The following is a 23,658-nucleotide window of genomic DNA, read 5'->3' as shown; positions in this document are numbered from 1 at the left end:
ATATTTCACCATTAAGAATTTCGAATAATGAGCACCTAAATGTAGATTCACACAGACGTAATTCACAAGCATATAGGCCATCTCAAACACTATAGAAGTTAGCTTCTAACGTTAACAGGTAGTATGCATGCTAGCTCAAATAAAAAGCCTGCTCTGCTAGGTCAATATTGCTAATACTCACCATTATTGCAGGAGCGAAGGACCGGGTCCTTTTGGGTCTTCGTCTGCTCCATCATGATCGAAAATGCATTCCTTAACATTACGTTGTTGGGTGGTGGTGGTGGCGGGTCACTTTTACAGTTCAATTTAAAAGAAACCACTCTGATTCCTGGGTCAAATTGTAGCACGTCCTCAATTGTCTGTTTTTCCTCCACCAAAACTTTAGTAGTCTCATTCAGGTCAGTCGTCAGTCACCGTTAGACTGGTGGGGAGAAGGGATGGGAAAAGATCTGGGCACAGTTCTTCCAGAACTTCGTGCCAAGTTAACGCGATGTTGAGGTGTTTTAATGCATTTTTTAGATGAATAATGGTGCCCGATTCAGTATAACTTTTAACGTTGACCGCGAACATTTTCTTTTCTGTAGACGCAGCCATCATTACAGTCACGCGCGAACCATAGTGAGTGAAATGAACGTAGCAGCCATGTGACACATGACAAACATAAACATAGATGACGCCACAGGCTTTTATTTAAAAGAAAGAACGTAGCTACGTTTGTATGTAGTCCATTTATATTCACAATAGGCCTAGGCTACTTAACAAAATAGTATTGTATTGCATTTGTATTAATTTGTTTGAAGAGTAAAAAATAAATCGCCGGGTCATAGCATAAAAATTACAACCGCAAGTCGGTCGGACTAAAATGGAAAAAAAAAATATATCTGGGTCGGTGCTAAATTGACAGGGTCGGTCGGGTTACGGCAAACCAAAATATTTTTAAGGATGGCCTGAAATAGATTAAATTTATACAAATGAACATTTCTCATGTGCTTTTAGATAAATCCATGGTGAAATTGCATTTTTATCTCTTTGTTGCTCATCGTGTTTTGATTGTGTGGATTTTTTTCATCTGATATGATAAAAGTCATTACATTCTGCTTTTCTCCTTTGACACACTGCACTTCAGTGACAATTTCTCCTATTTGTTATCGTTGGGATTTTAGACTTTTAATTTCTTTCTTTATTTCCTCTTTTCAAGTCAGCCTAGTTAATTATCTTTTAATTGGTCCTGACTCTTAAAGCACACACTTACTAAGATGGGAGGTTTGAACTCATATGTGACTGACGTTTGACTGTTCAGCCTTACCCTTAAATAATGTCCAAATAATTTCTAGTACGTTATGTTGATGCAGTTGTCACCTCAGTCTGGCCCCAACTAGACGTCACTGAGATTTGCTAAATCACCTTGCATCCTTTCTCCATCTGTAGGGAATCGCTGGAACAGACGTGGCCAAGGAGGCATCTGACATCATCCTGACAGATGACAACTTCACCAGCATCGTCAAGGCCGTGATGTGGGGACGCAACGTCTATGACAGCATCTCCAAGTTCCTGCAGTTCCAGCTGACTGTCAACGTGGTGGCTGTCATAGTCGCCTTCACGGGTGCCTGCATCACACAGGTAATGTACTCTTTTTTTCTTTTTGGTTGTGTGTGGGCTTTCTCCACTTAAGACAGTGGCTAGACCATTACTTTTCATTTGGGGTAGAGAGAAGGGATAGTGCAGAAGTCTCTATTCTATTTTTATTAGGATTTAGAATATCAGGGACATCCACCAAGAGAGTAGGTTTGACACAGGGGAGTTATGAAAAGAGCTCTTTGAAACCATCATGGGAGTCTCTTTCAGCTGTCACGTCATAGTTCAGTCTTAAATGTCTCCACGGCCAAGCTGATGCCGTCTGGGATATTGTCCCAGTCCAGTGCCCCAGATATGGAAGTACAGAGAGTCCCAGACTTTCCCCCAGATGCTGGAGTCATAGCCCATGGGGAAAAGTGTCATCATTTTGAGAGGGAAAAAAGTGGCAAGTGCTTGGTAGTCTATTAAATCAAGTAGACTGCTAAAACAAAATGCATGTTCAGATACCCTTGTGTAAGCTACTGTGAAATGGTTTGAATTCACACAAAAGTAATGAAATGTGGCATGGCGCCCCAGTATTTCTCTCTCCCCAGTTGAAACAATCCTGGCTTTTAGCAAACAGATGCATTCAAGTGTGCATTTTGCTACCTCAAACAAAAACAAACCTTCTGTGCTTACTGAGCAACTGCCAAAATGGCTAAACCACAAAAGCAAATAAGGTAAAATGCTCTGGAAACTCATGTGTGTGGGGGCTTTGGGGCGTGGTTGGCTCTCTCTGCAGGACTCTCCCCTGAAGGCTGTCCAGATGCTGTGGGTGAACCTAATCATGGACACACTGGCCTCGCTGGCCCTGGCTACTGAGCCGCCCACAGAGTCACTGCTGCTACGCAAGCCCTACGGCAGGAACAAGCCACTCATCTCCCGCACCATGATGAAGAACATCCTGGGCCACGCCGTCTATCAGCTCGTCATCATCTTCACTCTGCTGTTTGCCGGTGAGGTCATCTGTGGTGTTGTTGTTTTTGTTGTCTTTGAAAGAGTGTTGTGTTTTTTAATGCAAGAGAGTGACATGGAGGCAACTACATTTGTCAACCCCTCGGGCAGGTTGGCTGTCAAATTGTTGTGTGGGTTCATTTGTGTGAATTTTTATGTGACGGCCATTAGGCCTTTCAGCCTTGTGGCCAGCTGCTGTCAAGTTCAAGATGAAGTGCATTATCAACTCTTATCAGTGAAAAAAAGATTTAAAAATATATATATCTCCCGACACGGACATTCACATTGTAGCGTAATGAACTAGTCTTTTGACCACATGGCTGAAACACTGCTCCATTAAACATGAGGACAATTGAAGTCAGTGTGGGAAAAATCCCTCATTTATCCAGTATGCTTGTCCTAGATCTGACCCTATGCCTCGGGTTGGGATTAGACACACTCTTAATCTCATTATCTCTCTGTATTCTTTTTTGTGCTATTAACCCCCTACCGTCAATTAAATAGGAGAGAAAATTTTCGACATCGACAGTGGCCGCAACTCGCCACTGCACGCGCCTCCCTCTGAACACTACACGATCATCTTCAACGTCTTCGTCATGATGCAGCTCTTCAACGAGATCAACGCTCGCAAGATCCACGGCGAGAGGAACGTGTTTGAAAGCATCTACCGCAACCCCATCTTCTGCTCTGTGGTCCTGGGCACTTTTGCTATCCAGGTAACTGGATTTAACAGCTTCTGGCACATAGATACCATTTGGTCATTGTCAGTGGATGGTGGAAATCAGTAGCACCCCATTGTCATTGATTTTATTTTCGTCCCAGTTTCCCGTACCATAATTTCCCAACTATTAGCCACGGCTTATAGATTGATTTTGCAAAATTAATACACGGGGGCAGTTAATATAGTATTAATATGGTTTTGTTTCTTTTAACTTACATAAAACACTGTCCTGCGGCTTATACACAATGCGACTAATACACAGGAAATTACTTAATGTTGAATGGTTAGCCCAGGTTGAAGCTGCTTAATACAGACCTGTCTGACGATGGTCGCTTTTTTGTTTGTCACAGATTGTCATTATTCAGTTTGGGGGGAAGCCCTTCTCCTGCACGGCGCTCACCATCGACCAGTGGCTCTGGTGCGTGTTCATCGGTGTCGGCGAGCTGCTCTGGGGTCAGGTAAGAGGTCCACTGTGGCCACGAGCGTGCCATGCAAGTTAAAACAGTACACAGGAAACACCAGCGTTGCAGCCTAGCCACTGCACGAGATGTTAAAGATACTCCTCTCAGTTGAGCTCATGACATCATCACCATGGTTACAGTAGCACATGCGATGTGATTTGCAGGTTGTGTGACTGCAGAGGCAAGAGAGGTGTTTGTGTGTTAGATATATAAATAGAAAGTCATGGCTCTGTTCTTAAGGTTTGTTATCATGTCTGCTACAGGATGTACCGTATTAATGTTATACACTTACGATACATGCAGATACATGCAGTATTTCTGTCTGTTTTTCATTTTCTGAAATTACTTTTAACACAAACCTGAACAAACACAAAGTGGATTTCAAAATACACATTTCAAAGGCACTTTGGTACAAGAGGAAAATAGCCATTCATCACAACTCAAGAAGCCAAATTCTTTCTCAGAAACACCCTGTTGCCATCGAGGCCAAGTGTTTCTTCAGTCTGGCAGGAGGGTTTTGACGTTGAGCTCTCGCTAAAGTAAACGACTCAGTGACAGGATGAATAATGATGAAACAAAAGAGCCTTTCTACGCGCCACCCTAGTAATGAACGTCGCCGCACTAGATATGGAGCTGTCCCACATTTACCCACCCCCCCCGAGGAGGGAGAAGGAACTCTGTGAGCGACTCCCTCTGCAGCGAACCAACGTGCCCCTGCCTCCTTCTCATGCCGCGCATGTTTAAATGCCTGGTGCAGCGGGGGAACTGCCATCAGTTCTGGCATCAAAAGACTCCATGTTGTACGAGATGTGATGTGCATGCTCTCCTTTGCACACGCTTGGGCTTTTTGTTAAAAATACCCAGCGAGGGTTAACTCTGAGGCCATGCCTTTGATCATATCTCAAGCAATATTTGAAGCAATTAACACAAATAATTTGGTGGAAAAAATGGTAGAGGCTTGACAAGGACTTAATATGTGATATGTTTTATGTTGTTTTTTATTTTATTTTAAGTGCCTTTTTTACTGGAGCCTTCCCGTTCACTATATTGGTATTGAAAAAATAACATTGATGTGGGTTATTTCTTTGAGGAAGAGGAAATAGTTTCATTAGAATAATGGTCAGGGTCAAGCTCCAGTATTAAAAATCACAAAGATACCCATTAATAGACCACTGTGGCTGCTGGCTGAATAGTAACCTTGCTGAAATCCAGACTGAAAATGAAGTGAAATAGGACATAGGAGCTTGTTCATTATACAACACTTGCACACATATGCTTGAATTGCAGTGGGTCACACAAAATTAGTTATACAAAATCAGTTGATCCGGTGGTAACTTCATCACGTGACAATATTGGCCTTGCCCTTGGCCATGCCCTTGCCATCAAGTTAATAGAAAATATTACAACATGCAGCAGAATACTTGAATAGTTGCAGAGCTCAGTTCCGTTGAAGTTTATTATCATAGTTTATGTATTTGTATATGTACGGAAAGTATTTTATTGTATTCTTAATGCAATGTGCTCTGGCTCTCTCTCCCTAATAAGACAAAAGACCCAAACATCGTCACAAGAAGCAACATTCTGGCACACAACATTAGAACCCAGAGATGGACATTCTTCCATGTGCATGAATGTAGTCCAATGTGCAGTGTGTGACCTCTCTGGTGTGCCCCTGCCCTCCTTCCCTCCCCTAGCTCATCTCGGCCGTGCCCACGCACCGCCTCAAGTTCCTGAAGGAGGCCGGCCACGGCATCACCAAGGCCGAGATGCACGAGGAGGAGATGATCGAGGGCGAGGACGAGATCGACCACGCCGAGATGGAGCTCCGCCGTGGCCAGATCCTCTGGTTCCGAGGACTCAACCGCATCCAGACTCAGGTATGTGCTCCCCTCCCTCCCCCTCGCTCGCCTGACTAACGGCACTCTCTATGTCAACAGGCTGGAGACCAACAGATTCCGTCTTTCGCTCCGTCCAGTCCAGGAACCGTCCAGTCTTTTTTCTCCCCTCCTCAATATATGAAGAGTTTGGTTCCAAAACGCTATCTCCATTTTTAAAACTATTATTAATAAATCATGTTATTTAATTGTGTATTTCAATAAATATCAATGAAATTGCAGTTGTGTTGTTTTGATTGAGTAAAGATAAATCAAATAACAATACCCAATTACAGTTCTACTGAAATTACTTGGAAAACAAAATGTACCGATAAAAAAAAAAATATTTATGAAAATTCATTAAAATGGAGGATATAGCGTTTTGGAACCAAACTCTTTATGTTAACCATGGTACCAAGAGCAGCTGAGAGCTGATGGGGAGATCCATTAGTTAGCCTCAGAGGCTCTCACAGTATACACCATCACGGCTATGTTACACATATTGCCAACCTTTTTGATAAATGTTTTCACAACACAGTTCATTTCTCAGGTTTGGCCTTTTCATTTCATTTTTCATTGCCAACGTTGTTCTTTGTGCTTTATGACACAAGTTCTCACGCCTGTTTGCATTTTTCAGCTTTTGAGTTCTCACATGGATTATGGAGCACTAGGAGATTTCTCCAGACACAAACTCAGCTAGCTTAGTATCTGATGTTTTCCACCTACAGTACCTAACATGACTGAAGGTTACGCGCTGGTTTCTCCCAGTGCCTGCCAGGATAGATGTATCACTGAGGCGTGCTGGAAATGACACCTTCCTCATCAAGCTGGGAGCATGTTGCTGGGCTCCAGCTGCATGGTGTTTACTAGTGCAGCTGAACCCCCAATGCCGGCTCTTTTCCCATGGGTGGGTTCTCTGAAAAGGCAAGCCTCCTGCTGACAACCATTTGAGCTGCAGCCCACACAAACCCACTCACTCACTCTCTCCTCTCTCTCATCTCTCTCTCTCTCTCTCTCTGTCTCTCTCTCTCTGGACATATACACAAACACACAGATACAGGCAAACACACACGCGCACACACACGCACATCATGCATACAAACTGACACATGTTTATTCCTACGCGTACCTGGCAAAGGCTTGCGCTGCCCCCATGTGGAGGCAGAGAGGGAACACACACCCACTGTGACCCACACACAGACAGCACCTGTCACCATGTCTGTGTGTGTGTGTGTGTGTGTGTGTGTGTGTGTGTGTTTCACATGTCTCTCTCTCTCTCTCTCTCTCTCTCTCTCTCTCAGATCATTTAAATTTTTTCCTTTGGAAAACAAAAAAATTGACACATTGTGACACAAATGTGTCAAAAAATTGTCTTGTCTTTGCCTTTCTGTTGTTTGAAGTACAGTGTAGGAGTGTCCATTTTTACTGTGAAGTGATGTAAGCTGAGACAGAAATTAAACATAAAAATTTCTTTTTTTTCTGTTTTTTTTTTTTTCACTGAAGGATTTATTTTTTTGTATCCATGCACATGGTGGGTTTTGAGGAGGAGGCCCAGGTTTAAGAAGGACAGGGTTTGTGAGGATGTGTTGTAAGACAGGTTACAGTTGCCTATTTATAAGCTGTTTATCTCCTTCCTGCTGAAGAAAGTACAGGGCTGTCCCATCCTTTCAGGCTGCGTTACATTTCTCTTTTTTTGTCACCAATGTTGAAGACATGGAGCTGAAGCTGGACATGTTTTATTATTTAAATAGTTGTTTATTTCTCCACTGACTGTTTTCCACAATGCAGGCGCTTTGATCATGGCTAGTTGAAGGTTTGCGCTGTAGTGAGAGAGAGAGAGAGAGTGAGAGAGAGAAAGAGAGAAACTGTGGTGGTTTTAGGTAGTAAATGTTGTCAGAGTTCTCATCTTCTCCTTCTCTCCTTCAGATCTTTCCTCACGGCCTGATTCATCATCTCTTGTCTGGCCTGTTTCTGTCTGTCAAAGGCGCTGGAAAGGCTCAGACACTGGAAAGGCTCAGGAATACCACTCCAGAAAATTCTCATTTCCCCCACAACCACTGACAGCTGTGCCCAAGACAATGTGGCACATGTGTGTGTGTGTGTGTGTGGGGGGGGATATAGCTTTTCGACCCAGTTCATTGCACAACCCATAGTCTTTTCTAATTCATAGGCGTTCTAGTTCATTGTTTTTTTTAGTTCATCGCCAATTGGTTTTCCATTTCTTTTTTTAGTGGAACTGCTCATCTGTTGGCCACTGTGGATCAGTTCTCTTTTATCCACACTAGAACAAAAAAAAAAGATCGAACCGTGACCTAATCTGTTGTGTGCAGAGAACCGTAGGCCTCCTGAGAGGCTCTGAAAAGCATGTGTCCTAAATTACTGTTAATGAAAAACCAACTTCATTAAACAATTTTGTTAGAACACTTTCTTTTGACTGTACCATGAGACATAACAATGTGTTCTCTTTTTTTGATAACCACTGAACATGGCCTATTCAATGAGACCTTTTGTGTTAAAATTGAAATGCACACAAATCGACGGATGAAAGGGGTTGGCATTATCAAGGCTCCTTGACAGTGAAACAAGGCCAAGTTGCCAATCTTCGCAAACCACGTGAATCCTTCTCCGTCTGTCACATTCGCTGTCATGAAAGCCCCTTTTTTATTGCTCTTATTGCTTTCATCAGAAGCCAATTACGAATTTAGCTTTCTTTAAAAAAATAAAAATAATAATCAAGATGATGGACCTGGCATCTGCCAAAGGTTGCCTCACAAGCCAGTTCTGCTTCTGTGAGTGAGCCAGTGTAATATCAAGCATTTAAGACGACACTATGAAAGGCCTCTCAGCATATATACCTCTCAGCATATGTCCATACTCCCATCACTGGTTAGCTTCCAAGGGCCTCGCATAGCTGCATTCTGCCATATTTCTGTTTTTCCATTTAGTGCTTTATATGCATTCGTGTGGGTGGATGTTTTCTCTGCTGGGCCCCTCCATTTGCCCTATCCACCCGTGCCCATTGCCTAGAAAGTGCCTCACTGTTTTCACCAGCTCCTAATGAGGAATTTAACATTCTCTGAATTTTTCTCTTCTAACTCTTTTATCATGTTCTCTTATTTCCTGTGTAGTGCAGTGTGTGTGTGTGTGTGTGTGTGTGTGTATCCATGTGCAGAATTATTTTTTATGCATTCATTAAAATGTGAGGTTTTGTTACCGCGGCGGTGGTAGTGTAGTGGTTAAGGAGCTGGGCTAGCGTGCAGTAGCCTGAAAGTTGTCAATTCAATTCCCGGCTTCCACTGTTGTGCCCTTGAGCAAAGCACTTAACCCCAAGTTGCTCCGTGGACAATGTGATCCCTTGTAATATAGCTGACATATGTAAGTCACTTTGGTCAAGAAGTGTCTGCTAAATGTAATGTAATGTAATGTTTGTGTGAAGAGTGCATTACAAAATATCCACATGCTTCCTGAGATCTCTATTATAGCTAATTTACAGCATGTGTACTTTCATATGAATAATTCAGGATGTGTTTTTTTTTCTCTTTACTATACTGAACTGTACTGATGCATTCCCATTTGATGTTAGTCATCGGTGAGTAGAAAGAGAGACATGTCCTCTAGCCTAGTTCTCCACCCCACCCCTACCCCACCCTGTTGTTAGCCAATAGTGGACATTCACTACACAGAATTGGACTGAGTAAACCAAACGGAGAGTCAGAGACTTTACTACTCTGTAGGTCTTCTCTACTCTACTGTATAGATCTTCTGTTCCTTCCCACTGGATGCACACATGATCTGGTTTTGTTGTGACCCTGTGACAGGTGGAGCCGCTCTGCCGATGTAACTGACATTGTGATCAATAGAGCGGCATAGCCTACCCTGCTCTGCACTTCGGCTTTTTCACACTGAAAATGCATTTCCCTCTCACCTCTATAGAGAAGCGCTTCTCCTGCCGCTGTCTTTGCTGCTCCATGTCATGGTGTCTCCCCTCCACTGATGTGCTAATGGATTCTTCTTCTTTTTCTTCTTTTTCTTCGTCAGTGACTGACAGAATGTATTCTAACCAGTGTCTCCTCTGCTTCCTGATCCCTCTCTCTCTCTCTCTCTCTCTCTCTCTCTCTGCCCCACCTTTCTATGGCTCTTTGCTCTTTGGGACTCTTCCCCTCTGCTTCACCTCTGCCCCACCCCTGTTCTTTGCAGATGGACGTGGTTAACACATTCCACGGCCCTGTCCCCGGGGCCCTGCGCCGACAGCCCTCCGTGGTCAGCCAGCAAAACGATGCAAAAACCGTTTCTAGTCCCACCCATGTAGAGATTTCCTCTTCCGCGCTCTGCGCCAACTCTGCCGCTGCGGCGCCCGCCTCCGCCTCTGCTGCTGGCAGTGAGTCACATGGTCGCCAACGGCCGGCCACCATAGTCACGGACCACATCAGTCACCCCCACCCCCCCCCTCCCACACACACACACACACACACACACACACACACACACACACACACACACACACACACAGCCCTCATCACGCTGCACACACACAAACACACACACAAACACACACACACACAGCCCTCATCACGCTGCACACACACAAACACACACACACACACACACACACACACAAACATAGACGTGCTCCCCCCCACCGTCCTCCTCCAACCATCCTCACCCCAACCCACTACACTGCACAAAATGCTGCATGAGTGGATGCTGAATGCCCCGTCCTGCCATGACATGGCCTCTTCGCCCCTTTGCCTCTTTGCCTATGTTCTGTGCTGCACTTCAATATGCTCTGGCCCCCCTGTTCAATCTGTCAGCCTTTCTCTCTCTTTTTCTCTTTCTTTCTTTCTGTCTTTCTTTCTTTCAATTCTTTCTTTCTTTTTCTTTTTTCTTTCTTTCAATTCTTTCTATCGTTCTTTCGTTTGCTCTCTTTCTCTCTGTCTCAGCCCTTAATTCTCTCTCTCTTGCAAATGTACAGTTTCACTCCCTTTCTCATATTGCCTCTCTTTATTCCCGCCCTCACATCATCTCTCTCTTATATAGACTGCCTGACTGCCTGCATATTTCCTGCATTTGGCCCTATGCTTGTATAATGCTGTTTTATTTAATTCTCATGCTGAGTATGCTAAAGGTCTGCATGCATTAACCCTTGCAAGAATTCTTCAAAGACATTTTTGTCACACATGGATCCGCCTTTTTTTCCCTGCAGTGAAAGTTTTTTTTTTTTTTTTAAGGACATTAAGGCTTATGAGGTACAGGAGTTTAAATGAAGCGTACCATCATCATCACTCCAAAGATAATGAGGACATTTTGTTCTTGCTTCACATACATTTACTCTGTGTTTGTGTGTGTGTGTGTGTGTGTGTGTGTGTGTGTGTGTGTGTGTGTGTGTGTGTGGGTGTGTGAGGTGTGAGAGTATGAGCGATAGACAGAGTGTGTATATGTGTAGTTTGTTGGGTGGTTTTCATGGTAACCACAAGGAGTATAAAATCAGCATAATATCAAAGTTATTGTCACTAAATTACACTAAATTTAGACTCTAGAGGATTAGATATTAGATGCATACACAGAAAATTGGTCAGTGTTTCGTTCAAGATACACTTGACTGCACTTGTAGATGCTAGACAAGCACAGGACAAGATGGATTTGATTGTAGGCTACTGACCTTTAGCCCTAGATCCCTTTTTTCCACACAACATGTGTGTGTGTGTGTGTGTGTGTGTGTGTGGCAGTGCAGGTGTATTTTTCGAAGGTGTAGCTGTGCATGTATGTGTATTTCTCCATGTCCAATTGAATTCTTTCATTACATGGTTGCTACCTTACATCAAATGACTTCATCCTTCTCTCATGCCCACTCCCTCATCTGACTGCATTTTGGGTTGAAAGGACTGCCACTGCACCAACCCACTCCACTCAACCCCTGGCTACTTCTAGCCCACCATGTTTCATCTCTGAAGAATTTGTGCTTGGTGTTGGAGGAGAATTGTGGTGTGCTGTGGTGTGGTGTAGTGTGTTTTGGTTTTGTTGTCATTGGCGTCTCCTTTTTACCCTGCTTGCGGTTCATCTCAGTAGTTCTTTTCAAGTGTGATTTTTGGGTTGCGACTGTGAATGTACTCCTCCTGCCCTAGATTCCAGCCTGTGTTCTATGTTGTGTGTATTGGAGTGTGTTGTGCTGTGTTGTGTTCTGAGACCTTGTTGGGTCCCTGTTAAAACCACCCCCCCTCCCCCACCACCCCCATCACTGGTGGGTCCCATTCTCACATCTGAGTGTGGGCCTAGAAAGGACTGACTGTACACACACTCCCTACTCAGATCAACCCATAATCCTCCCTTGCAGTGTATATTGGTAAACTGACATTAATTCCTTTCTTCTCTTCTCTTCTCTCCCTCTTTCTTGTTGTTTTCTTTTGTTTTCTTGTTGTCCTTGGACTCGTCCCTCCTCCTCCTCCACTCTCCTCCATTTCCCTCGCAGATTAAGGTGGTGAACGCGTTCCGTAGCTCCCTTTACGAAGTCCAGAAGTCCAGAAACTCCATCCACAGTTTCATGTCCCACCCTGAGTTCGTGCCCCTGTCTGAGGAGGAGGCCCAGATCCCCTCCATCAAGGAGGATGAAGATGAGGAGGCGGAGGAGGGAGTGAGTGAGTCAGCCATCCAGCCCGCCCCCAGCACAAAGTGACCAACATTCCGCACAAACTGGGACCCCTCCCAACTCCCCCACCTCCCCAAACTCCATTGAAACAAGAGCACTGCCGGACTCCCATCTCCTGTCACAGTACCGTGTCACATCACAGCCTGATGATGGGACTGACTCTCTCTCTCTCTCTCTCTCTCTCTCTCTCTCTCACTGTCTATCTCTCTGTGTCTGTCTCTCTGTCTCCACTTCACTACTGCCCTCTGGTGTTTGCACACCGCTACTACATCCATGTACAGACAGCAAGCCAGCGCAGTGGACACCTCCAACCAGAAAGGCAACAGACCAGCAGGCCTGTAACACCCCCCGTTTCATCGACTCATCCTCCCCCTTCCAATTTCCCCCAGTTATGTTTTGCTAGACATGTCTGTAATGCTTTAAATCTAACATATTCTTTCCAAAAGATGGCTAAACATTGTAATTTAGTTTATTTTTGTTTGTTTATTTGTTTTTGTTTCTTTTGTAAACATATATTCCATAAGCATCTTTAAATACTTACTAATGAGCGTGCGTGTATGTATGTGCGCATGGGCGTGTTCTCAGTGCTTCTGTGATTTCACATGTGAGGGCCATTTGAACAGGATGTCTGAAGCCAATGGACCGTGGAAATGAACAGATATTGTAACTCAGTTATTTTTTATTGTTATTACTGGGCAGTTTTTAATTGATATTGAGTTTGTGGTTATGGATACCATACGGGCTTGGCCTCGTGAAACACATCCTGCACTTTTAAAGGAAAATGTAATCAATCTAACATTCCATGGTTTTTACTTACTTTACTAAACCGAACTCAGTCAGTGCGTGACGTGTGTGACCATGATCATAACTCTGCTCTCTTCTGAACCAAACAGTCTGAAGGTGAGGCTTTAAAATCCAACGCCTGCACTGCACCAGAGGAATGTTGGTGTGTTGACGCTTCTAATTGCTTTAGGTGTTTATGTTTATTACCCACAGACACTACTCTTGATTGATTGTTATTGTACTTCCATGCACAGGCCCATGACAAACTACACAATATACTGATGATATCAACTGGTAGATATCAACTATCAGTGGGCCACATCCTACTTGTTTACGTGTGCGTATGTGAATGCGTGTATGCGTGTGTGTGTGTGTGTGTGTGTGTGTGTGTGTGGAAGTGAGTGTGTGTCTGTGTGTAATGCCTACATCCATAGCATACACTAGAATTTGTGTGTATTGCGTGTATGAAGTTCATAGGCTACGCAACAGTCAGTGCTGTAATATTTACACCAAAACATCCATCTTGGGTTTCTGACTAACTCTCAATACAAACACAGGCTCTGAAAATTGAACTTCCCCCTTCCCCTGCTCTTAGCTTCAGGATCAAGTTCCTTTCAGAGGCTCAGCTCTTGTGCTATGTCCCAGCTTTCTCCATCCAAATCTGCAAAATGCTTCTGTTCTGAAAATGTTAGAGACCCATTGTCCAGCCAAATTGTTAGTTGTCAACAGAACATCCAAAACAAAATTGTATAGCCAAATTGTTAGTTGTCAACAGAACATCCAAAACAAAATTGTATAGCCAAATTGTCAGTTGTCAACAGAAAATCCAAAACAAAATTGTATGTGAAAGGGATCCTTTTTAGTAGGCAATTACATCATTGTACAAAAAAAAGTGTAGGTGGAGGAATTCCCTTTTGTGTAATTTCTCATAGTTGCACTCGCATAAGCTTACACATGTTTATTTTTCTTCTCCTTCATGGAAAGAAGGGAGTAATTGAGAAAAGAAATAAACTTCCATGGCATAGACACCTATTTTATTACTAATAACTGAGTACTGCCATATTTGAACCTTATTTTCATATCTGCATTGTGCAGAGTTGTCGACTGCATGTTTCTACTTCTCAGAGCCATATTTTAGGGGTTGCTGTTTATTTCCGACCAGAAAAAAAAGACAAACTAAGTCACTGCCGAATGACAAGAGAAAAAATACGAAGCAGATCACTTTCATGTGAGGGGGATCAAAGTTTGAAAATAGTAATAGGCTTCCCCTGCCTACTGATTGTTTCCTTTGCCTCCTCCCACAGTGACTTAGACTGTGAGCTAGAGAGGCCTCCTGCACGATTTTCATATTGAACTCAGTGTATCGTTCCTTTTTTAACCACTCCTCTGTGGGTTTTATATTTACACTAGTACTTTTTTAATATTTAGTAAAATAGACAATTATTGGTGTGTAAGCTGGTAAACCTGATGACATTAGTGGAGTGAGCAAAAACAAAAACTAACATCCCTGTCATCCTTATCAATGCCATTATTGAACCATGCATTAAATTATTCTCTAGTTTTACGGCCAATTAAAACTAAATGGTGATGTTTACCACTGAAAGCCACGTGATTGAGACACAGGCTAGACTCCGAAGCCTAAATGGGCTAGCCTCTAGAAAAGTCCACTTTGCCTCAAACTGTTATTTTATTGAAGACAATTGTCATTGCAACTTTCCTACTCCCTTCTCAAAACATTTCGTACAAGATCCAGTTGACTTAATATTACACAGATGTATGAAAATGTTTTTTTATATATAAATATATAGTATGTATTTTCATTGTTGTTTTCTTTCTTATTGCTTGATCTGACAACAGGTTTAATTTATTTTATGAATGAGTGGTGCTCACCATTGACTACAGTTAATAATTGATTTTTAAGTTGAGATTTTCTCTTAAAAAAGATTTTTAGCAGATAGACGTATATATATATTTTTAAAAATCATCAGAAACTTCAGATTTGAAAGGACCTGAATTTGTATGAAAGGAAAATGATGTTCCCATAAAAAAATGTTTCTATTGGACCAACATCTATTCTCTAGTGCTTTTTGAAAGTGTTAGTCTGTATAATTTCTGCGATTTCAATTGTTTTCTCTATAATTCTGTTAATTTCTCAACTCTATCTTAATATTATTTATAGTCAGCATCCAATGAATATGGACAAATAGGAAGGTAATTCTATTATCTCTAAAATGTTTTTCAAGCTTTACAGCCCTGCCAAAGTTTTCTACAATTGCCTTTTATTTAATCCCTTTATTACAGTCAATCACTGATTGTTTCTACACCCTTAGTCCAATTAGTTTTCCCATATGAGCCTGGATTGCAATTGTTTTATGTGTTTCAGAGATTACCCCTGTCCTTAATGTTTCTTCAGACTTTATAACGACTTCTGTCCTTTCTGTGCAGTGGTATGTGAAAGAAATGCTTTGTCTACCCGGGGCACAACTATACAAAGGAGGTGAATATGTTGTTGGTCAAACATTGGCCAGTTCAAATTAAGTACCTGATTTCTTTTCTATTTTACTTTGATACCTCTGGGAAAACATAGTTAATGGTATTGCAAATGTTTGGCCTGTACATTGGTTCTATATTCTGCCGTGAGCTTCAATATGATGTCCCTTAAGATGTTGTGCAACTGCAAAACGACATTGTTTGTCTAACCATCTTGCGTGAATGGCTCTTTTTACAACAGAGTTTTGGAGAGGTTACAACTCAATTGTAAATAAAATAATGTTAAAACTGGAATATCACCAATGTAAGTCACAACCACTTATTTATATGTACCAAGAGCTCATGCTGTGTTTGACTGTCATGGAACCCGGGTGGGAAAAGAAAAGATGACAGAACATTACATTCTGTGACTCATATGATGACAGTAATAATAAGCACTGGTGTTATTTTTGTATAAGCATAATAGCATCTATGTGGCATGCATGAATTATAAACAAATTGGTGGTTCAAAGCAATACGTACAACCTGGTGCGATTGGTATTTTAGTGTCCTGTGTAGCCTAAGCCATGCTGTGCTGAGAGAAAAAAATGCTTACTGTTCAGTATATGTGTTCAATGTTCTGCATGTTTATGTATGGAATGATACTCCCTCCTGTTTACTTCCTCCATAAATTTCCATCTGCTATTTTATTTTTCTCTCTCTCTGTCTCTGTCTCTCTCCCCCTTGTATCTCTCATTCTTTCTCTTACACACACACACACACACACACACACACACACACACACACACACAAACACACACATGTACACACAAATTCAAATACTTCAAATGTTTCTGTTCATGTATTTATGTTGTTCCCTATTTGTTAGAAATGAGACACACTCTGACAATATTGCAATGGCTGTGGGGAATTGCTGACAGAATTACCCCTGAATCTTCCTAATGGTCGAGACTATCAAAGTAGACATAAACATACTAGTACTAACCTTTCATTACTTCACAAAAAACACCATTCACCATTGTCTTGACATTGATTTGAGGAGCACAGGACATTTTCACCATATCATATACAGTCATCATATATGAAGTGTCATTTGAAGCACTACTGAAACTGTTGTAATTGCCCACAGTGAAATCACTTGTAATTCCTTTACCTACTGGCCAATTGGGACATCTGGGAGGTCTATAGGCATCAATTTAACTATTGCCAGATCCAACTCCAGGAATTCTTGGATTCAGTCTGTGAACGGCAAGTGATGGGAAAAAAAAAGTAGTTTACATGCAAATAGAACATTCCAAAATCTCATCCTCAGGAGCAGTTGGTCTCCATCACCACTGTCTCCTATAACCTCCTCTCACTTCCTACCCACCAATGCTCCAGTCTATTCATACCCTGCTGGTTACATATTATATACTATACATACATAACACCCAACTCATGTGACTTGTGGTCATTATGTCCCTCTGCATTCCAGGAAATACAGGCAGACTAAAGCCATCTGAAGGATGGATGTGTCAGTTAAAGGTGTATTTGCATGGTTTCACTTGACACATTGATCCCTTTCTGTATGTACGCCCTTCTGTATGGTTGCACATAAAAAAGATGTTTTCTAAATGTTTAGTTCATGTCATTTTTTGCTTTCTCAACGAAAGAAATCTCACTCCTCATGAGTAACATTCCGCTGCACTCCAACTTTTCACACATCTTCACAGCACTAATTAGTTGTGTCAGACTAGCCACTGACAGTTTGGACACAGTTGAACAATGATGTAATGTGCTGAAAATCAAGAAAATAGAAAACATGTAGTGCCAAATATGCTGTGATTAGTAAAAGATTACTTTTATTGTTATCAGTAACTCAATTGGCCTCTGATAAATGCTCTTAAGCATGGATGAGAACATTCCCGAAAATAATCTATTGCCATTGTTGTTGCAGAAAGATCAGGAAGTAGACTTACTCATGGGCTTTTCAGTCTGCCTATTACCAGCATCCTAATGACTTTAGTTTTATGCTCTCATCCTATTGCTTCTAATATGAGCTATTCCTGTCTTATAGTGGAGTCTAGGGAAGGCTAATTAGATCAGAAATTTGAAACTGTCTCTTCAGATCCTATCCTAACAGAGGAGAGAGGGTAATGAGAAACCAGTATCATACTTGAAATGATCATTTATTGCTGACAGCCATAAGCACAGAGCCAACATTTGTGAACATGGAATAGGATGTGATGACCACGAGAAAACATGTCTTTTCTCCACTGTGTCTTTAAAGATGTTACATGTTAAATGTTAGCTGTTAGATATTGTGATACCTGAAAACCTGAAAAATCTTTATTATTTTTTTGTCAGCGCTTAATATTTACAACTTATGAATAGTGAGATAAACAGCAGCAACAGATATTTAAATGCCATGAACACTTTGATTGTCCTCTTGTCATGAAGACATACCTTTACTGAGAACCAAAGGGCTGCAACCTCAGAAGGGCTGCCTGATGTCATCCTCCAGCCATTTCACCCCTCTCTTGTCAGCCCAGCCTCCAGCTACATCAAAGCCATACCCCCACCCCCATCTCCGCTCAGAGCTGAGACTGGATCCTGTGTCAGAAGAAACGCTCCCCGAGAGCTGAATGTATTTTTATGTTACAGTCACCTAAGCACTAACTGACTGGTTCCACAGTAACACAGGCCTAACGATGCTCATTTGCTGTGCATAATTTTGAATAATATCTTCTGTGGTGAGTTGTTCTTGCAGCTCTGTGGCTCTCCTGAACAGCAGATAAAAAACAGCATGCTCTGTGATGCATGAACATGTTGTCCGAGACTGACAGATCCTTTGTAGAGTAGTAGCATAATAATAGATGTGTAGATCTTCAGATAGCTCAACCACTGTATGATAGTGTATAGTAGCTGCCTAACTCATAAGCATGCTTTGGAATGTATTTGGAGATTCTCATTTTCACCCATGTAAAGTAGTTCAGTTTTATGCTTTTATGCTACTTGATGGTCATTGTGTGAACCATAGCAACAACAAATTGTAAGAACTATACATTCCAATCCTAGACGGGACTTACATATGGATGTAGTGGCCCTATCTTCAATCTGCCTTTTTTCTCGTGCCCATAGATTCACTGTGCACACATGTTTTCAGTGTAACTCAAAAGCTGCACTTTGTGTAAATAAACACCCATTACCGTAATGTGGTTGGGCCACATGCACATGTATGTGACCGAGTGTGTGCAATGGTCCCCGTACAGAAGCATGTTTTCAAGGGCTACGTGAAGGCAGAAGAGGCAAATTGTTTACAATAACCTGAATATGTTTATCGTATAATAGATGTCATAATCATGGTCATTTGTGTCTAGTGTAGTAGTAGTGGAAATTAGTAGTGTTGAAATTCAACATCATAGATCTTGCACTTAACAGGGGTTAGTTGAATTGAGGCATGGCTTTTCTGTCTGTCTTTTTTATGATTTGACACTATGAGACTGCCGTGGCTTTCCTACTGTTGCCTGTACTGACATTTCCAGTATAGCCTATTCTCTCCTCGCCCTTGCACTAACATGATTCATTAGCTGGACTTGGGTTTGACAGCATTTCTGTGTGATGTGTTTAGCCAACAAAACGATCTTGAAAAAAGCTTCACAACTAATAGAGCAGGGTGTGTCTCTTTTCTAGCAAATATGTGGGCTTGGCTCTCTATTCTACTTTTTCCTTTTGTAAATACAAGCCCAGTTTTGTTAAAAATGTGAATTCTGATTGCTTTCAGCTATGCAACAGATGTACCCAATTAGAGCTTCATTACTATCAGTTACCTGTACAGTTTTATTCTGCTCTATTCCCCTCTTGTGTCTCTCACCACCCTGTTTACATGTGTTTGTTCTTCCATCAATCTCTCCATTTTATTACTTTGTACAAATCTTTTTGTGTATTATATGTGTGTATGCATGGGTGTATGTGTGTGTATGTATGTGTGTGTATGCGTGTGATGTGCACATATTATACATTTCTTTACACTTTTTTGTAAAATATGATCATGTGGAATGCCTTGTCCTTTCTGTCCTGTCGAGACGAATGATAATCAAGCAATTGAAGAAAAGTTATGATATAAACAATATATACCAATCTATATGAATATAATAAAGCCATTAGGATTTTAAATACATTGATTTTCGAGTGTTTTTTGTTTTGTTTGATTCTTTGTTTTGTTTTTTGCTTGTATATATCTATCCACTATCATTGGGTAATGTGATGAATGCTCCGTTTAACTTATGATTGTGAACATTAACACCTGAAAATATGAATTATTCATGCAGGGAAGCCTAATCGTTTCCCGCATCGTTTCGAAGGAGTAATGCCTTAGAGAGGAAGGAATTATCTGTGGACAACATATTACAGTAATTACAGGTGTCCAGCATAGTGATGTGAAATTAACAGACACAGACCTGGACGTTTTTATGGAATTTAAATATTCAGTGTGTCTACATCTGTGCTGCACAGCTAAAGTGATTGGGCTAATTAGCATCATATTGCATTACTGTAACTGATTCTAATAAGCATCACTGAATGGTTTAGGCCTATCCCAGATTCTATTATTTTAAATTAGTGCAGTGTATGCATGCACTGTATTACCCAGTGAAATAAGATGTGTTATAGTGTCTCTGAATTACCTTAATTGACTTAGATGAGCCTTGATATGCATGGCATGTCATCTTTTGCATTCAGAGAGAAAAAAAGCAAACAGCTGCGCAACAGTGACTCTGTGTGGATGAATAAAAGAACTGCAACTTTATTATGAGAGGATAGATGGATGAAGACAGACCGACAGACAGATAGATAGATAGATAGATAGATAGATAGATAGATAGATAGATAGATAGCTTCATCCCTGGGATATTCCTAAGAACATTTCTGTTCTTAGGAATATCAGTTTAACATTTAATTAGGAGAACTGGAAAAGGCTGCTTAAACAACTTAATTATTTTATATTGTGAATACATTGCCTGCAGCTCTACAACATTATGATATTTAAATTTCAGTGTTGTGTGACAACCAAATTAAGTTATGGGTTTGAGTAGAAGAAAGTTATTGAAAAGTGTTTTAAAACAGTGTTTTCCCCGGCAGTATACTGCATGAACAGGGGTTTCTAATTGTCCTTAATATTACTTTAGCTTAGGGCTGCAACTAATGATTGTTTTCATACTCAATTAATCTGTTGATTGTTTTCTTGATTATTCTATCTGTTGTTTGATCGATAAAATGACAGAAAAAATGTTGATCAGTGTTTCCCAAAGCCAATGATTGATATCCTCAAATGCCTTGTTTTGTCCAATCAAAGGTATTTACTTTTCTGTCATCAAGGACTATATAAAGATGAAAATATTCAAGCTTGAGAAGCTGCAATCAGAGAATTTTCAGGTAGTTTCCTTAAAAGTGGCACAAACCAACTATAACCGTTTGCCAAAGTAGTTGTCAACTAATTTTCACTAATTGACAACTAATTGATTAATTGATTAACTGTTGCAGCAACTTCAGATACATCTTGGATAACAGAAAATGTTGCATGAACCACAGCAAAACCAAAACAAAAGTGCAAAGCTTTGCAGATATTTTATTGTATTTCTTCAGTGGCCAAATCAATATTCAAGAACCACGTTGGCAACCCTACATAAATCGGAGGACTAATTAGTCGTTACATAATAGGCCCTGGTGCAACTTGCCACTGTGTAACTCCTACATATTCATAATGCCCCTTTGGTATTTTTAGCATCCTCCTCGGGGGGGTTCAATGTCAGTGTCTCGTTCTAAGTACCACAGCCCGAGGTCAGCTGGTCACGGTGTGGACAGTGTGCCATCTGGTGCAGCTCCTGTACAGGTGGGAATCGATTGTGTGGTCATGAAGTCTCCAACTCCCAGCTCCATAGTGCTGAGTAATCCAGCAGCTGGCCTGAGTTGAATAAATGGACCTTCAATGCTCAGTTGGGGAAACACAGAAGGCCACTAGTGGGAGTCTGTAAGGTGATGAATCACTATTTTGATCTTTGGGACATTTGACTCAATCACGTTTAAATCATCTACATGATCTTACAATATCTTATATATTTGAATTGCGTTTCCATAGGCAGCTGTCAAACTAATGAAAAGGTAATAGTATAGGCAATATTAGAGCAATATTAGTTTATTATTACCCAAAGGATACAACAATGTGATAATAACATAGATCTGTTTCTAATTGAAGTAATATTACATCCACTCTGTAGCAATGTAGGCCTACTATAACAACATGCTGTAAAATTGTACTGGAAGTAACTCAATACAAAATTCCACACATTTCCTTTAGCCTAGAATAGAATCTCTATTGACAGAGGGATAACACTTAAGCTTTGCGTCTTTGATATCAACACCAAGGTCAGTTCTCTATAAATCCACAGTGCAAACAATTATCCACAATAATATGAGTGCTCTCACACTCATTCATGTCTACACATAAAGAACCAGAACTTGTTCACAAAAAGTGTGAACAAGTGTTGAAAGTAAGACAACTTGCATTGAAAACAACACAACTTGTGTATGTGTTTTTTTGTGTCCAGTAGGAACAACACATTTGTTTTAAGAGTGAGTGAACATATCCTGTGTCATTTAGCTTGCCTTGATTTGATGAGTCATGCAAATAAATCAAATATGATGATCTTGTAATATGTTGGGACACGTACTCCTACTGAAAGTGTTGTGAATTAGCCTCATTTCTGTAAATGTACATACTGCGTACTTCTTATGGTCATCTGTGATTTTTGTACCCATGTGTACCCTGTGTGTGTCTTTGGTCTGTATGCAAGCATCCTTTGTTTATCCTTGAATTCAATGAAAGCCTGTCTTTTGCCTGTCTATGGCCTTTTGCCTATCACCAGGTGTGAAATGTTAATGTTTGTAGAACAGCATGTGTCCAAGCCTCTGAAGGACTTCCCAGGAAAGGGGGTAGTTTTAATTAAAAGACAATAGAAGCTGACCAGACCTGATGAAGGCTTATTCCTCATCCTCCCTTTCTATTGCATATTCAAACTGGGTTGGACCTAGAGGTCACTCCTTCTCTATGTGTGTAACTTTAAATATGTTAGACTGTTTCTGTATAGTCAGAGAAGTCAGAGAATACTGAGAATCTGGTGAAATCCATGATGGGGTGAAACAAACATGTACTTCTCTCCCTTGAGGGCCACTGGCCCCTCATTGAAAAGAATAAAGCCTGGATCCTGATCTTGCATCGTCCTGATTGAGTCTTAAGAGAAATATGGTAGTAAAAGTATACTATCACTACCCTCTGCACATAATTTAGGTTTCCCTTTGTAAGTTCAAAAGAATAATTACTTTGAAAGTGACAGAGTAACCAGTAGTAGTAGAGGTTATTTCAAGGCCAGGATCAGGAGAGAGAATGATGTAGAAATGGAACTACTCCAATCATGGAGCAAATATTTAGAGAATAGAATAAGACCAAGCTCTTGAAGTCAACCCTCTGAGTAGCCTATTCTCAGTACCAACAGGAGACTAATTATAGTGATAAAACATCCAGTTTAAAGGCATTGTCAACAACAACTATCACTGAATTCATTTTATAGGCTGAATTTATACTGACATAATATAACATTTCATTCCATTACCTCCTCTGGCACATACTGTATAGTAGGCTACTTCATTTGTTTATAGTTAACCTTCCAGCCTAGTTTAAAGTGACAATTCGCTGTGAAAATTCTGGCGGATGGACTATCATTTTACAGCTATCATTTCATCATTGTTTTTCTTGTTCTGAATGTGGGCTTTTTTGCACTGTGTCATACTCTGTAAGCAAGGATCTATCTCTATCTATGTAGGCTATCTAAAGAAATATACCTCAGATGGCCAGTAGAGAGATGTTCAGTCCAGTCTGTATCATGACTGGTCTCATTTACAGGAGCTCATTTAATTTAATTTAACTGCAGTAGGCCTAAATATTGCTTCAATCACAAATAGCTTGCATTCGTGTGGAAACAGTTCATTGGACAAGACAGAAAACAGTTCAACTATTCTCAGAAGTGATCTGATTTAATTATTGTTATCCTGAATAGGAAGATTACATTTGCGATAGGACCTACG

The 23,658-nt window shown here is 41.0% G+C and overlaps 1 protein-coding gene across 6 annotated transcripts in view; it reads left to right on the top strand.

Annotated features, from left to right (window-relative positions):
- The window catches only part of atp2b4 (ATPase plasma membrane Ca2+ transporting 4), a 66,428-nt gene extending 46,733 nt beyond the window's left edge, over positions 1 to 19,695 (top strand). For 2 of the 6 annotated variants that reach the window (XM_048255458.1, XM_048255456.1), the window contains 7 exons: positions 1,429 to 1,620; positions 2,357 to 2,570; positions 3,073 to 3,284; positions 3,640 to 3,747; positions 5,445 to 5,627; positions 9,822 to 10,002; positions 12,091 to 12,221. In XM_048255458.1, coding sequence (XP_048111415.1) covers positions 1,429 to 1,620; positions 2,357 to 2,570; positions 3,073 to 3,284; positions 3,640 to 3,747; positions 5,445 to 5,627; positions 9,822 to 10,002; positions 12,091 to 12,095 — 1,095 coding nt within the window. In that variant the 3' untranslated portion in view covers positions 12,096 to 12,221. Of the gene's footprint in view, positions 1 to 1,428; positions 1,621 to 2,356; positions 2,571 to 3,072; positions 3,285 to 3,639; positions 3,748 to 5,444; positions 5,628 to 9,207; positions 9,214 to 9,821; positions 10,003 to 12,090 lie in introns of all 6 variants that reach the window. The other 4 variants (XM_048255457.1, XM_048255454.1, XM_048255455.1 and 1 more) reach the window with 3 other exon arrangements.
- The last annotated feature ends 3,963 nt before the right edge of the window (positions 19,696 to 23,658 follow it).

This window comes from Alosa alosa, chromosome 10 (genome assembly GCF_017589495.1).
Source record: "Alosa alosa isolate M-15738 ecotype Scorff River chromosome 10, AALO_Geno_1.1, whole genome shotgun sequence".
In the NCBI taxonomy this organism is placed as follows: domain Eukaryota; kingdom Metazoa; phylum Chordata; class Actinopteri; order Clupeiformes; family Clupeidae; genus Alosa; species Alosa alosa.
The sequence above is the reverse complement of the archived record's forward strand: the minus strand, read 5'-3'. Positions and strand labels throughout refer to the sequence as shown.